This window comes from Tiliqua scincoides, chromosome 7, assembly GCF_035046505.1.
Source record: "Tiliqua scincoides isolate rTilSci1 chromosome 7, rTilSci1.hap2, whole genome shotgun sequence".
Lineage (NCBI taxonomy): Eukaryota > Metazoa > Chordata > Lepidosauria > Squamata > Scincidae > Tiliqua > Tiliqua scincoides.
The window spans coordinates 54,108,795-54,124,954 of NC_089827.1; the positions used below are offsets into that span (position 1 = coordinate 54,108,795).

Here is a 16,160-nt window from a genome sequence, read left to right on the forward strand (position 1 = left end):
AGACTGGAAACTACTTCCTGTTTCGTGATAAAAAACCAGAAGAGGTTTCTGATCTGTTTTTAGTTTCTAAGAGGTTTGGGGAGCCCTGCAAAGGCTTCTTTGGGGCTCTCTGCACTCCCTCCCCCAGAGAACAAGCACTACCTAAGATGAGGAAGAAAACCCCCTTCTGTTCCAGCAGCAGCACAATCCTGGGGATCGCATCACTGCTGTAGCCCCAGGCCCACAAAGACTTAACGTGGTTCCCACCTCCCATGGAGGCCTTTGGGAAGCACTGCTCTAGATCAATTAATTGGCCAAAATCAAGGGGCTTTTTGTTTTTGAGGCTGAGGGTTAAATATGAATTGCTATCATCAGTGGCAATACCGCCAATTATGACATTTGTTAGAATCTAGATTTGGTTCCGCAGCATGATCCACTTCTGAAACTTTTACTCCTAAAAGCACTTTAAGAGTCATGGAAGAAAAAAGCCTGCAATATTTTTTTATAAATATTTGATGTCACTTAATGTTACTCAAATACTTAGAGGAATGCAGAGCTGGACATTCCTGTTTTGTATAATCAATGGAAAGTAGCTTTAAATAACATCCTGAAATACTTCGGGATCTTAGATTGCATCGAATTTAACAAAAAATTATTTTCAGGGTTTACAGGATACTGCAACATCCTCATAGTAAAGGGGTAGTTACAGAACCTAAATGCTGGTTTTCTAATGTGTCAAAGTAACATGCATCTGATTTTGAAATATAATTTTTCTGGGAAGATGTTAATAGTTTTAACGTTATATTGCAATAATATCTATATTTGCTGATACTTATGTCCTTTGGAATTAGTTACCCGTAGCATGGAAATTAACAGAGCAACAGCAAAAATGAATTTTCAGTGCCCTTACTGTAGCCAAGAGACATATTACAATATTGGAAGAATAAGTGCCCTCCTTTCATAACTCAGTGTATCAAGGACCTTTTAATGTTAATCACCCTTTGACCAAATGGCTAATAGACAGTTATGCAAGGACATATTTATGGGCATTTGGAAGTCTTTTTTAGATATCTAAGCATAGTATGTCTACTGTTAGATATACTATGAAATACATATGAAAAATACAAATAGTTTATTGCAAGCTGTACTATAACATTAATCCATATAGTACAGCCTGCTTTAACTTCTTCGTATTTTTCATATGTATTATGTATATACATTTTTAAATTTCCTTCCATTTTTCTTTAGTTGATTGTACCTACCATAGATAGGTGAAATTTTTGCCAAGTAATCAAGCTCCAATTATCACTTCACCTTATCTCCAGATCAATGTATTATGGAATGTATTATGGGTTGTATGTTGTTTGTAGAGCTTCTGGCTTAACACACCAGACACCTTAAAGGTGTCTTTGATTCATGGTTCTCCTCATAGCCACCTTAAAGGTAGATTTGATTCATGGACCTCCTGCAGTGGTTCCCAACCTTTTTCACTTGCATATCTCTTGGCAGCCCATTTCCATAAATTGTACCTTTCATATTAGCAAAATGTTTGTAATTAATATTACAAGCCTTCATCTCCTCCATATGAAAGCTCAGACTTTATGTATTCATCACATATTTTCTCTTTTCATCTGTTTGAAGAACAGAAGACTCTGCCTTCGTACTGTTTTGCACTAGAAGTGTGCTGAGAAATTCTGGCTGATTGATCACTTTTCATATTATGTTTCAGCTTTTTTACTGTGATGGTTTTCAATCACTGGTTCATAGATGAATTCATGACCAAAAATTAGCTATTGGTGGGGCTTTCACAGCCCCACTAGCTACCTCCCTTCCTGCCTTGCTGGTCCTTGCCAGGCAGACATTCTGGAGCACGACCTGCCTTTTTCTGCCATTATTCCATTCTTTTTCAATTACCCCTAAAGGTCCTGTTGAGTGTCCTGGGAGTACGTGAATACCAGGTTGGGAACCACTGTTTTACTGGTATGTAGTTTACAGTGCACTTACTCTGACAGTGTTTACAAAAAGGTGGTGAAGGTCAGAATTTAAAAAAGAATAAAAACATCTTATGATCTTTTACTATGTTTTTAATAAATTAGAGACTACAGTTCTTAGGTAACAATTAGTGGTAGGTTATTTTTCAGGATCTTGCCTCCGGTAAAATCAGACAAAACTATAGTCAGACACCCCCCCTAAGTTTAACCCCCGACTTATCCAAGGGCCATAGAAAATGCCATGATTGTTGGCTCAAAACCTGCCCCCGACTTATCTGTGGGGTCGACTTGTCGGCGGGTGTCTGGGGTATTTTCTTGCATGGGTGAAGGGTGGGGGGGGGGGGAGAGCATGCTATCACAATGAGGAGGCCGGAGCACTTTCACATCTATGCTCTACTGTGTTTGGCTTCTACACTTTTACAGGCCCAGGTGACTGATCTGTCAATGTGATTTGTTGCAATCCTGCAAAATACATACCTGCTCTTTTGTTTGAGCCTTTTGAACATAGTCTCGTCCTACTTTGATACGAGGAGTGAGAATTCCTCTGGTGAAATCTGTCACATTGATACCCAGGAGATGAGAAACTTTCTGAGCAGCTACAGGAAAAGAGCAAAACAAAATAATCTATTTTTTCTTCCATTTTTGGTGAAGGGAAAGGGGTGCAGAATATATCTAGCAAATTGTTCCTTAGACAAATAATGGAACCCAGTAGTTTTTCAACCAATAGCACATCCATAGTGGAGAAAGAGCTGGCAATGTTGATTGTTGGGCTGCTTCATGTTATCCACTATACCACAGTGATGGCTGAGCGGGATTCACAATATAAAAGATATTCTAATTTCCCCATACTTCCCTTACTTTAGGGGAAAAGAAAAATGGGCCCTTCTTGCCAATCAACTTGACCAGCTGAAGAGCTTTCTCAAGTACAAGGCTGCCTACCAAGATACCTGAGCCATTGAGTCACTTTTATTAAAGTCTTATTGTCTACAATTCCCCCCCCCCTAGCTTGCCGGTGACATTCTCACAATGTGATGCTGGAGGGTACACACAAGTGGCCTTAGCAGTTTCATAAGGATGGGCCTTCCAAGAATAAATGGAGGCATTGTACCATTTTACAATTGAATTGCATGCATCTTCCATTCACCTGAGCATTAGATGCTATCAAGTTTCAAGACCAGCCAACTTTTGAATCAAGGATCAAACCTTCAGGCTTGAAATTTTTTGCACTGGACGTTCACAATCCAGAAAACTACAGTCTGAGCAAATTCAATAAACTTGAGCATATGTCCAGGTTAAAATCCCCTTCAAATCAGCAAGTTTCATATTTGACACTCGCATCCAAGCATGAAATTTAAACTAATTTCAGCTAAATTTGTTTAAACTCTAAACTAGAAGGAACTCTAGAGAACTTCTAAACTCTAAATTAGAAAGACGATCAGGTTCATTTGCATTTATATAATGAACACAGTTCTAAGTAGATGAAAGGTCAATTAGCAATCACTTGAGTAGTAAATATGCATATTTCATTATCTTATAGATCAGGGCTGCCCAAACATTTTGGCAGGAGGGTCACATCATCTCTCTGACACTGTGTTGGGGGCCAGGGGAAAAAAGAATTAATTTATATTTAAAATTTGAATAAATTTACATAAATGAATTTATTAGAGGTGGAACTTATATGAATGAATGAAGGTCTTGCAGTAGCTTAAGACCTATAAAAGGCCTTGCACAAAGCAAGGTCAGCCTTTCCTTCTCTGTCACTGCTGCATCACAGACGTGAAACAGCAAGTAGCAGAGGGAGCCCTTGTCCCACAGCTCTGGTGAGAAGTCGAACAGTCATCCTCATGCTGAGAGCAGTTGCATCGGGCCAGCATGGGCTCCAGCAAGTCTCTGGAGGGCCAGAGGCTCATTGGAGACCGGAGGCTCCCCGAGGGCCTGATTGGGAGCCCCTGAAGGCCGCAAGTGGCCCCCAGGCCAGGGTTTGGGCACCCCTGCTATAGATTAAGAGAGGCAAACAGTTAACCATGAACAAAAGCCCTCTTATGTGGCAATAGTATCAACTGTCCATCACTAGTTGGGTAGTAGTCAAGTCCTATCACACGTTGCTCAGCACCTGCTATTTTTTCAGCAGGTTTCTTCTCCCTTTCTTCAGTCTTCTTCCTCCAACTCACATTCCTCCTATTATTCAATCCCATTTCACTCCCTTGCCCTACATTCTTCTCAGGAGTAAGCATTACACATGCCTATTCAAAGGTGACATTGATTAACACAATGGCTTGGCCAATATTTACATGCAGAAACTGCCACCAGGAGGCACCCCACAGATTGCTCATTACAACCTCGACAGCCCAACACACTGGGAGATTCAAAAACCCAAAAGGCATCCAACTACGCTCCAGACTCCCTGAGGGCACAGATCTGCAGATGTGTCAATCTCCATCACATGCACACAACATTTTAAAACCCAGGTGGCTCTCAGAAAAAGACTTGCCTTCCAGGCTGTACCCAGAACAACCTTTTTACCTGTGTTGTCTGGCATGGACGCCTGGTCTGTGTTACGTTCCTTCTTGAAGACAATATTGCCAAGCTGAAGAACACCTGAGATCACCCTTAGCAGACCTGAAAGAAGGCAAAACAAGTCACTACATATTGCTTAAGAGTCAAAGAAATGTCCATCTGTTGACCATTTGGTATCAGAGTGCAAGTGTATGACTGTGATTGCTGAAAGAGGAAGGTGGTTTGGAATATCACTCAAGGAACTGTTCGTCCTCCTTTAACTCATTCTCTACCTAGGCAAAGTGGGAGGAGGGAAGGAAAGCAAAGTTCTCTCCCAGCTATGCCAAGGTATTTCAAAAACATCTTTTGACAGGGAAGTACAGATACTAAGAAGTAAGAGCATGAAATTCAAAGAAATTTTGTATGTTACCCTAGAGGTGCGATAAGTGCCTAATCCTCCGGCAGTTGTATGACCATCTCATTTGATTGCAGTCACTTGCTGCTGCCAGTCTTGCACATTAACTGCCTCATACAACTACCAGCAGAAACATTCATGCAGTGTATTTTTAATATTCTAAGCATTGAAAGCACATGTTAATGCTACCACAAGAGCGTGTTAACGATTGTATCATCCCCCCCAGCTTATATGAGGAAACCAACACCACCCACCATAACAGAAGCAGTGGTAGATGCAGAAAGGAGAGAAAGAAGCCAACACCAGCACCTATAGTCAGGTATGACTTATAGGCAGAGAGGCCTTTGTTCACTCAAAAAGTAATGCTGCTCAGAACCCAAGTTGCAAGTTCACCAGGAACACTGCTTCTCTCTCAACATCCATGAGGGCTATGTGCTTACTCTTAAGAAATGAGTCACAGCCCTACAAGTAGTTACATCCTCAGATTCACCGGTCACCACACTGAAGCTACACTACGAGATTTATTCTGCAAGTGGGTAGTAAAGAAGCAGCACAATGGCCTGCAGGCAATCGAGTCCTTCAGGTCATCTCATTTGACATGAGTGTAAGATGCTGCATTTCTGGCTCAGCATCTCAGGTTCCAACTTGAATGCTAAAACAGTCTTTGCAAGCCATTACAGAGTGAAGAAATGCCACGCACTTCCCCATTCTATGTTTGCTGAATCAGGTGGACCAACGTTTTTACTAAAATGTTGGTTTTATAATTCCATTAAATACACACTGGTTATGTTCAGAGCCTTCAGCATCAACTAGACTTTCAGAGCAGCTGGCTTCCAGATGCTTATCTCCATATGTTAATGGAATACTTAATGCATTCTGCTGATTCAAAAGGCAAGTAGAGATATTGGTATGCTCTTTTGTCAATTACTCAGTGGAGCACTTTGAAATCTAAACTTCATGTTCACCAACAGCCCAAGAGGTAGCAATAGGAAGAACATAGTGAAAGTCAAGCTTTCAAAAAGCAAGACAAGGAGCCTGACACCACTCTACTATAGTGGCCCACTCAGACACATCTGTGTGCTACAAAGTAGCTTGGGTCTCGCAAACCATTTTTCCATTCCATCTAGCACAAGAACCTCAAGGCTGCAAAGAACTCTGCAGGATACCATCACCTCTCTGAAATTTTTCCATGACATTTTATTGTTTGGTGATTGTCTGCCATGTAAGGAGTCAGACCAATTAAGTAACTGTCTAGCCCACTTAGATATGTACAAGACATTCCTACTGCAATGATGCCTAATGTGAACCAGTGTAGCACAAGGGTGATCAGACCAGGGTGATCTGGGTTCAAATTCCTGCTAGGTGACCTTGGGTTGGTCTGTGTCTTTTCAACAAGCTGCCTGAGGATGATATGGGTAAGGGGAGGGCCAAATACACCAGCTTGAACTCCTTGGAGAAGGGGGAATAAACTCAAGATGTGCTTTCCTATGTAAAGCAGCATGGGAAAGAGGCAAGATGCAGGTCTTTTACTTGCATATAAAGATGGTTCAAATCCTTTCCTTTCCCAACCAAACACAACAATCTATCATGATAAGCACATATTGTGTGTAGACCATAAGTCACTGTATGACTAGAAATGTGGTTTTGAATTACCTCTTGACAGAAAAGAGCAAGCAGCTCACCACTTGCCAGAATGAATCTGGAAACAGACCACTACCCAATAATCTATATTTGCATCATTGCCTGATATTCCCAGACAGACACATGCTAGTGATCAAAGACAAAGAGACAAGAATCTGTTTGGGGATTTTACAGTTCTTTGATAGTCTTCTCCACAACCATCTCACAGCTGATTTCATACCCATTTGTTCTTCCTCTGGAATGCTCATGATCCTCATTGCCTGAATGGTTTCCTGAAACATGTCCTTGTCCTGCTGGCCTGGGATTGTAACATGTCCATTTGAAAGGAAGCGGTATTTGTTGTAAGGCTCCAACAGCAGATCATCTAGGAGACAAGGAAAAGATTACACATGACATGGTTGTGGATCTGTGGGTGGGGTAACAATATACAGAACTGCAGGCTACATTGCAATACAGGTTTGACAGCTCAGATGCAATACTACTCAGGATTATATTTGCTATAGGAATTATGTGAAAGACTTGCAGGTAAACTGTAGCTTAATGATTCTTGCTTTCTGGCAATAGCTGAGATCTATTAAACTAGAGATTGGGGAACTCTGCCAAAAACAGTAGGGTAACACCACCACATTTTCTCCCTTAGCTGGGTTAGCTTCTCAATTACATAGTCTCCGGTTTCACAAATCCATTCAGTGTAATACTTATGAAGAGCTGTAGAAGGGCTGTATGGCAGGATGTCTGGTTACTTCTGCAGAGGAAAGGCTGCCTAGGAAACAAACACCCTCTGTTGCCTACATTCTTGCCTGCAGTTAAGTGGAAGGCAAACTGCTTGTCAATTTTGATTTTGATTTGGAAGGTACTGCCCCGACAGTGAATTCACTTACAGTATGCAAGGAATGCTGTAACATTTCCAATGCCTCACATACCATAATTTAAAGTCAAGGCAGCCATTCAAATAAGGAAATGGAGATAAGGTCTGCAAACAAGACTATGTGTACCAGATACCAAATAAACTACCAGGACAGTTTTAAGAGAATACTGAATTTCCAATGTGAGGGTGAAAGATTGCCAACAACTAGGATGCTTGTGCCAAACATCTATGTCCTATGAGGAATGGTCAAAGTAGCTCGGTATGTTTGACCTGGAGAACAGAAGATTAAGGGGTGCTATGCTTGTCATCTGCAAGCATCTGAAGGGTTGTCACAGAAGGGGCTTCCTTTCTGTGGCTTCCAAGGACAGGGCTAAAACAGGTTGGAAAGTCAAGGAAATAGATTCAGGCTACATATTTGGAAGAATTCTTTAAGAGCTGTCCGGAACAGCCTGCCTCATGTAGTACTGGTCTTTCCCTTGTTGGAAAACCTCCAACAAAGGCTGGCTGGCCACCTCACTGGGATGCTGTAGAAGATGCCTGTACTAAATTGGCATGGGTGGTTGGATTAAGTTACCTTTAAGGCCCCTTTCAACTCTAACATTCTATGATCATTTAAATACCAAATACTCACTCTTCAGGTGCTCTCCTGCCCCCGACAGCAAGTAGTAGAAAATGTGGAACGTCCGCTCTTCTTTGGCCTGACGTATTGCTCGCGATTTCTCCAGGAGATCTTTATCCAAGTTAAGGAAAAATAGCCGGGGGCTGTTCAGCTCTACACAGTTCTACACATACAGCATCTGACACCAATTCCCAAGATCCTTGGCTCCTTTTTCAAAATGTAATACCAGTGGGTGGGTGAGCCATTCAACAAAAACAGAGTTCAGGAATACAGCCTCTTTACCCTGCATCCTCTCCAGACTTCTGCTCATATTAATCCTCATTTTGTCACCATAGTACTACAAGGGGAAACACACCCTTGCAAATATTCTTTAAAATATGCAAAGTAAGCATGCTTGCATGAGTTTACATAGGCAAAGTTTTAGCAGTCCACCTTCTCTAGGGTGCAAAAAGCCTTGAAGAGGCTTAGGGGAAAGCTCAGATGCTGCTCTGCCATACTCTGGCATCCTGCCATTGGCCGACAGCAATCCCACCCACAGTGCTCTTGAGCTAGATATAATTTTTACAGTGGGGCTGTCATGCTGAACTGGATAAAATACTTCAGAGTTCAAGCAACAGTAGAGAAGAAAAGGTTCATCTTTATTGGTAGGTACATGATTACAGTTTGGAGTCCCTAAAGATCACCCGTCATTTCACAAGACGCAAGTTGCTTTTCAAAGCAGAACCTCAAAATGCTGTCCAATGTCTGAACCAAGATGAATGCTTGCAATTTTGTCTGTCTGTGCCTCTCATTTTCCCCTGCATTATTTGTTTGGATTTTCCCCACTCGGCCAAGGATACAGGTCTCAATATTGGCTCCAACAATGTAGCCATTAACATCAAAATTGATTCTGATGAATTTTCCCTGGAAGAAAAAGCATGCAAAAAACCAAAAGTATTAACCATCTGCCCACATTAACCCATCCAGATCTGTCCTCCCATACGCCAACAAAACTGAAGCTCATTTCGCCAAACATCAGCAACAGGAGGTACTCTTGTTAAACCAATCTCAGAACCACCAAGCATGGATCTAGGTTTTTCTACTCCATTTGTATTGCACCTTGTATTGACAGCTGGGGTGTCACTTGTGACAGAACAGTAGGATCATTTTAAATTAATAGTAGAAAACAAGGTGACTTTTGTCCAAGTGCTACATGAGCACAGAACATTTCAACATCTAACATAATGCACAATGCTACTTTCAATGTTTCTCTATTACTGAAGAGTCTCCTCCTGTAAAAGAAGTTAAACCCTCTGGAAAGATTTCAAAGATTTACACTTCATAGGGAATAGCTTAATTTATTGTGATTTTTATCAGTCACATTTCATATATTATACACACATATATGTGACTGATATAATCAAAATAAACTATTCCCTATGAAGACTAAATCTTCAAAATATTTCCAGAGGGCTTAACTTCTTTTGCAGAAGGAGATATAAAGAGAGAGATTTGCAGAGGAGGCACTCAGAACTGCATCCAAGGCTAAACAGCCAATGACCCATTCAGCTAAACCACCCTTCTAGAAAGAGAAGATTAAAGTATAAACAGTTACTCACAAATCTTGAGGAATTGTCATTTTTCACTGTTTTGGCATTTCCAAAGGCCTCCAAGATAGGGTTGGCCTGAAGCAGCTGCCTCTCAAGCTCCCCCTAGAGGATGGAAGTCAACAATAGACAATCACCTTGCAATCAGACTCTGGATTCTAGAGGGTGGAAATCAATTGCCAGGTATTTCGCCAACTCATGGTTTCAAATTCTCATTTTTACCAATCAAGTTACGTCAGTTGGAAGGTGCACACTAGACAAATTGCAGTCCTTCCCCTGGTTAAGACAGCATTAATCACAACGAAAATTATTCCAACCAGACTAGCAAAACTGAATTTCCTGTGCATTTGCTGCCCTTGCTAAACACACTGATTAGTCAGAGTAGGACAACAGTTTTTTTTCCTGGGACAAAGATCATACTGCATTACCATCTATTTCTCTGGAGCTCAACACTGTGAGGACAAAAGAAGCTACATTTTCAGCTTTCTCGCTCTCTTCTATCAATAGAACAACATGGAGAACAGGCTCAAATTATGATACTGCCGAATATGTTGAGATTGAGTAGCCTAAGAATGTTTATATGCCTGCTCCAACTATTTGCTACTGTATGATTTTTAAAGCTGCTGAATGCTTCTGCCTCTGTATGTATTACTGGTTAGGGTTGTTATTGATTTTAATGCCAATGAAGGCTCTATATAAGCATTACCACTGTATGCTCCTAGCCCAGTACCCCCTCCCCCATTCTTCAAGTTTTTTGAGCTGGCTTTCCACTGAACTCTGTTTATTCAAGAATCTTGCACATTTGGAGTGCAGCTCTACATCAGGGTCAGAATTGACATTTCGTCTCTCACACCCAAACTGAAGCAGCATTTTGTAAAGATCTGAGTGCACAAATGTCACAACACCACTTCATTTTCCACTCCTTTACACCCTCCACCATCTCTTTCAACAGGAGTGGCAAATTATGAAATCAGTCAGATATTGCTACTCTTGCATTCCAAGTGTAGAGTTCCTATGGCTCTAAGGCGACAATCCTATACAAATTTTCCTGGAAGTAAGCCCCACTGAACACAATGAGATTTACTTTTGAGTCGATATGTATAGGATTGTGCTGTAAGATTCTTCTCCTGGCATGTTCAGGTTATACTGTACTTTGGAAAACCCAGCATTTGATTCTACTGTAGCAAGCCACAAAGGACAACAGCCACAAGAAGATTATTAACACTGTCACAAAGGACTGTTGAGCCATGGGAATGAACACAGGCTAAGACAGCTGCTATCCATCAAAGACCACCCCATCAGCTGTGCTGAAGGAAGTAAAGCCTCAGAAGTTTATTTTGTCAGTAATGCAGTAATTTTTTGGCTGTTGCCACACATGCACAAGTGCCAGAATAGCCTCTGCTCCTCCCCCCACCCAAAAACCCCCTTCTTCCTTGGATTCTCCCGTTTGATCCTGCAGTGAAGTCCAAATCCTTTGTTTGTGACTGCAAAGTGTTGCTATGGAAATATGCGGTGTCATAATCCGAAACATTACAATTTAAACAGCAGGGTCAAGACTAGAAAAGCCATGTGTAGAGGAAAGAGCTACAGCATCACTATTGCAATGCCACAGTACAGCATTTGGCTAAAAAAATTAAAAGATGTAACTATGAAGGTACTGGCTGCTTTGAAAACCTTGTGTAGCCAGCATTAATCTTGTGACTTCTCTATTACAAGAATGCACAACAGAACTGGCAAGAACCACAAACTGTTTGGGGTCAAGCCACACCATGTGCAAGAAACATGGCAACAATGAGGGAGAGCATTTTAGATCAGAAGGAGCAAAAGCTGTTGTAGATCCTGTGGAAGCCAGCCAACTGAGGAATTTGAACAAAGAACTGGCTGCCTGATTGGTAGCAAAATAGGAATGTGCAGTGCTTCTAAACACACGTTACGATATGGCTGTTGGCAACCCCAAACCAAGTGCAATCCCTTTTTTAATCCCTTAAATAGGGCCAGTTCAGTCATCATTCCCCATCCCAGGACAAAAAAATGGGAGTGGTTTAGAATTCTATAAAATAAGTTTTGCAGGTTTGAGGGACATCCCATGTTCAAACAACTGTGGTATCCCCATTTAGTCATGTACTTCTATAGTGAGGGACATGAGAACTCAGGGGTCATTTTCAGTTTCTCCATATGATCAGTCCCAGGAGCAAAATATTGCCTAGACCGGTCTCAGTGCACCCTATGAACATCTATCCTCAGCTGCCTCCTGAATTTCGCAATGTCTCTTCTTGTGCAATACGTTGTTTTAATGTGGATTGTAAGTGGCCAATTTAGCCTGTGAAGTCACTCCTTACTTAAGCCTTCTGTGATATTTTGCTTTACAATAGTCATTTTTTCTGAATTAAAAATGACTTTAACTGGTATGAAAGTTTAGTTTTTTTCAAATTAAGCCCCACCTCCAGACACGGATTGCCTGAAACTGTAGCAAATAGATCTATACACCTGTAACAATGTTTCACAGGGAGCAGCTTGCTGCATAGGATTTGCACTATGCTGCTGAACTACTCCCAGGGAAGCTGCTGCTCACAGCATTGCCCAATATATTGTAAGAGGTGCCACAGACAGGCATTGCCCACATCCTCCACCTGGCAGCCATTTCATAGGTCTCGGCCCAGAGACTGGGTCAGTCAGCCTTCTGCTGCTCCACCCACACAGATGCAAGAGACATGCCTGCAGGCCTTTTGAAGATTCACTGGATTGCTCACGCTTCGGTTGCAACCACAGCTTCTATTCCCTTTGGTCACAGTGTGGGGGTGGGCAGACATCTTAGCCTTTCATGGCTTTGAGTATCTTGCATAAAGAAACATCTTTTAAATTTTTTCCCACATAGTCGCTCCAGAGTTCTCCCTCTAAGAACAGTCTCACTCTAGGGAGCCATCAGAAATTTGACATCTTGTCCGGGAAAGGCTTTAAATATTTTTCCTTCTACTCATGACTCAAGCCAGCTGAAGGGAATCTTACAAGGGTTCAGAATGGATTGGAACAATGTTTAAGGAAGTTGTCAGTTTCATCCTAATCCCACACTTCCTAGAAGCAGTTGATAACACCAGTGTTTTCCTCTGGCAAGGCAAGCAACTCATGCTGACCAACTGAAAAGTACCAGGGACTGCTTGAATGTTAAGAACAGAACTGTCTGGAAGTACTTGGGGTGGGGGTGTTAAGGGAAGAGTTCAGGAATTCCTAACTGAGAAGTGAACAGTTTCCTCAAGTAGTTATGGGACAAATGAAAGACATCTCCAGTGGTCAAAGCATAGAATCCAAGTATATAATCTGGATTTACGATATTATCTCTCACAGCTCTTTGCCATCCTACCATTATTGTCCAGCATCTAAAGCAGTGGCTCCCAACCTGTGGTTTGAGAATCAGAGGGTCCTTGGGAGCACAGGAGGTGGTCAGCCCAGGCCCAGAAGTTGGGAGGCAAGTGGAGTGCTATGCACTCGTCACCTCACTAGTTTGAGTTCTCCTGCCCTCCCTTCGGTCAGACTGGTCCAAAATCAGGCCAATCTGGCAGCCACTGGTGATGACAAAATGATGTCATCACAGCAGCCCCTGGTCCTAATATAGCTGTGCACCTGGTGGTCTGCAACAGTTCCAAGCACAGGCATAGCCAGTCCGCAGTCTTCAAAAAGTAGGAAACTACTACTCTAAAGGGTAGGCTGGTAAAAGAGGTTCTGAGTCAGATCTACTAGTAGCAACCCACCCGACTACTCAGAAAGTGTCCTGTATTCGTTCTGGGCTTCTAACACACACACACTATCCATTCAAGAAACAAGGACGGAGAATCCAATTGTTCTGCAACCTTGTCCAAACAATATGTCCTAGATTTGATAGCATTAAGACACTGTATAGGTACAGACCCAGGATCCTAAGAACAACATACATTTCTAAGTATTGCTGTTGACTGTCCATGGAAAAAGCTCTCTCAACACACTGCATACAGAAGGGCTGAATCTTGGTTTTCTTTCAGGAGCTACTTATGTGCACATGCACATACAGACCCACACACCATGCACAAGTACATTTTGAGAACTAAAACCTATATAAACGGCATGCCAGTATGTTAAAGTCTCAAAACCCAAGATTTTATGTATTATGGGAATACACTTGGCATCTGGGTTTCATTATAACATTTGAAAGATAAACCAGCATTTCCCCATGTGTTTTAACTCTGACAAAGAGGCTCTGGGCCAGAACATCCAGTCTGTGGAGGGGCAGTGTCTGCCTGACCTTTCCCAGCATCCAGCACCCACAGCTAGTAAGCTCAGAGTGCTGAACATCCTGGAGAAAAGTCAGCCAACCCCATCTGGCCTGAACAGCAGGGATACCAGATACTCTGTACTATTCCAAGAGGATATTGATGTCACTGTGCAGAACACCTCACTCAGCACACTTCAGAAATTCTGCAAGACAGACCTAAAGCAAGAACTACTGACAAGCTTAGATTACAAGTGAAAGAGTTATAGGATAAACTGTGGTCTCCCAAGTTGAGGCATCGAGGGGAAGCCTGTGCAAAACACTGTGAATTGGTTTACAAGATAGTTCTAGCAGCAGAAAGTGACACTGGTGGAGTGAAAAGCTGCTATAAATCACACAATGGGGCAGCACACGCATTCCTGGTGCAGAACGTGCAGTAAACGTGCAGCTCACCTACGAAGTCCCAACTGATTTCGGACATAATCCATCCAAAGGAGAAGGGGAAAAATTAGACAACATTTCATAGATAACCCTCTGAGCATAAAACTTATGACATTCTTAGGGTTTCTACCTACAATATCAAAGCAGAACATTCAAGTGATGGACATTTTTTTCCCCACTGAAAATGAAAGAAAAGATCACAACTCTAGGAGGATAATAGTCATATGTCAAACAGATGTTATGAGACAGTTCAGACAATACATACCAATCAGGCCCTCTTCCCATGTCTGTGCTGCAACGCATTGTTGACTTCCTGACATACTGGAGCTCTTTAGCTTAATCACAGTGAAGGGGCCCAGTGGGTTCCATCCCAGAATCACCCCACTATTTTGACATGTATATTAACAGCATGCATAGACAAGCAATTCAGAAGACCTGTCCCCCAGTAAATTCATAACTAAACTAAAAAGCCCCAGGACTCCCAAGAAGTGGGAGTTTTATACACCCTTACTGAGGAATGCACAAAAGGGACCAGCTTCGTACATGTTGTCCAAATTAGCCAAATACATCCCAGCCCAGGGTAGCAGGAATTTGCATGATGCTGGAGCCTTTTACACAGAGAGTCACTTGGACTGAACTCTATATCTGCTGCCACCGTCTTCAAAGTCAGCAGGTACCAATTAGGAAAGTCAGTAGCACCACATCTGGTAGACTCGAATGACTTTATGATCATTCACGTTTGGTAACCAAGAACCAACTTGTCCTAGAAGTATCTCACATGAACTTGTGCAAGTTCAAATAGCACAGCAAAGCCCTCAGTTACACTGCAGACACTTACTTGATCCTTTTTGCTCTTGTGTGATGAAGCAACATGAGCCAGGTACTGGATGACCTTCTTGGTATTTTCTGTCTTGCCAGCTCCTGATTCACCTCTGCAACAAACCAAACATACTCAGAATATATTGAAACAATAGCTCTGCAAAGGTTGTCATAGGACCCTGGTCATTACCCCAAGTGTCTCAATAGCCTGAATAAGGAGGCAAGGCATCACAATGCCTATCAATGTCTGGCTAGCTCTTAGTTCTAACCATTTTCACTTCAAGGACTGTGCCCACCAGGGGGTGCTTTACACAGTGTCTCCAGCAAGACCAGTTAAATACATGCAAGACCCTGTACACACCCACCTCTTCTAAAGCTATCTAGGACCAAAGAGGTGAGAGTTTACAATACAAGCGCTGCTGCGCCAACTGCACTTTGGCAATATTTTAACTGAGAAATGGAAATTATGCAAATACTTACGTGCAGAGAATTGACTGGTCCTCTCGATCTGAAATGGAAGCAAACAAAACATGATCAGACAGGACACAGGAAGGGGGAAAGTGGCTTGAACCTAAGTGGAGGCACATGGTCTTTAAGAGGTCCCGATTCATATGAATCACACTACAGCACTCCACACTAAAACCTAAATTCAGCTTTTTCACCATAAATGCATATTCTGTGAATGCAAGCAAGAGGATGGGGAAATGGGGTTTGCTCCCGTTCCTCTAGAAAAGAAAGTCTAAAAAAATAATGTCCACATTCAGTACCACTATCCTCTTTGCATAGCCGGGGAAGGGGGTGTTTTGTCAAGCATCAGGGAAGGGGAAGGATTGCAGTAGTAGCATTTTTGCCCTCACCCCTCCCCTTATACTTGATGCAAGAAGTTTACTTTAGCTAAGCCTAGAAAAAGGCTAACTGCACCACATATGTAAACCCCCTTCTCACTCTTTTTATGGAACCAGGATGACTTTGTCACTGAGATGGTTATTAAAGGGATGAAAAGTAAAGGAGAATATCAGATATGGTTCAAGGGCTGTAATTTATATATTGTCATTTAATTATCAC

At 42.1% G+C, this 16,160-nt stretch overlaps 1 protein-coding gene across 2 annotated transcripts in view; it reads right to left on the reverse strand.

Annotated features, from left to right (window-relative positions):
* MYH9 (myosin heavy chain 9) overlaps positions 1 to 16,160 on the reverse strand; it is an 81,148-nt gene that overhangs the window by 29,496 nt on the left and 35,492 nt on the right. For both annotated transcript variants that reach the window (XM_066633415.1, XM_066633414.1), the window contains exons 4-11: positions 15,576 to 15,603; positions 15,115 to 15,208; positions 9,608 to 9,700; positions 8,849 to 8,912; positions 8,022 to 8,120; positions 6,743 to 6,886; positions 4,494 to 4,589; positions 2,448 to 2,566 (exon numbers count right to left, since the gene is read on the reverse strand). In XM_066633415.1, the coding sequence (XP_066489512.1) occupies positions 2,448 to 2,566; positions 4,494 to 4,589; positions 6,743 to 6,886; positions 8,022 to 8,120; positions 8,849 to 8,912; positions 9,608 to 9,700; positions 15,115 to 15,208; positions 15,576 to 15,603 (737 nt within the window). The remainder of the gene's footprint in view (positions 1 to 2,447; positions 2,567 to 4,493; positions 4,590 to 6,742; positions 6,887 to 8,021; positions 8,121 to 8,848; positions 8,913 to 9,607; positions 9,701 to 15,114; positions 15,209 to 15,575; positions 15,604 to 16,160) is intronic.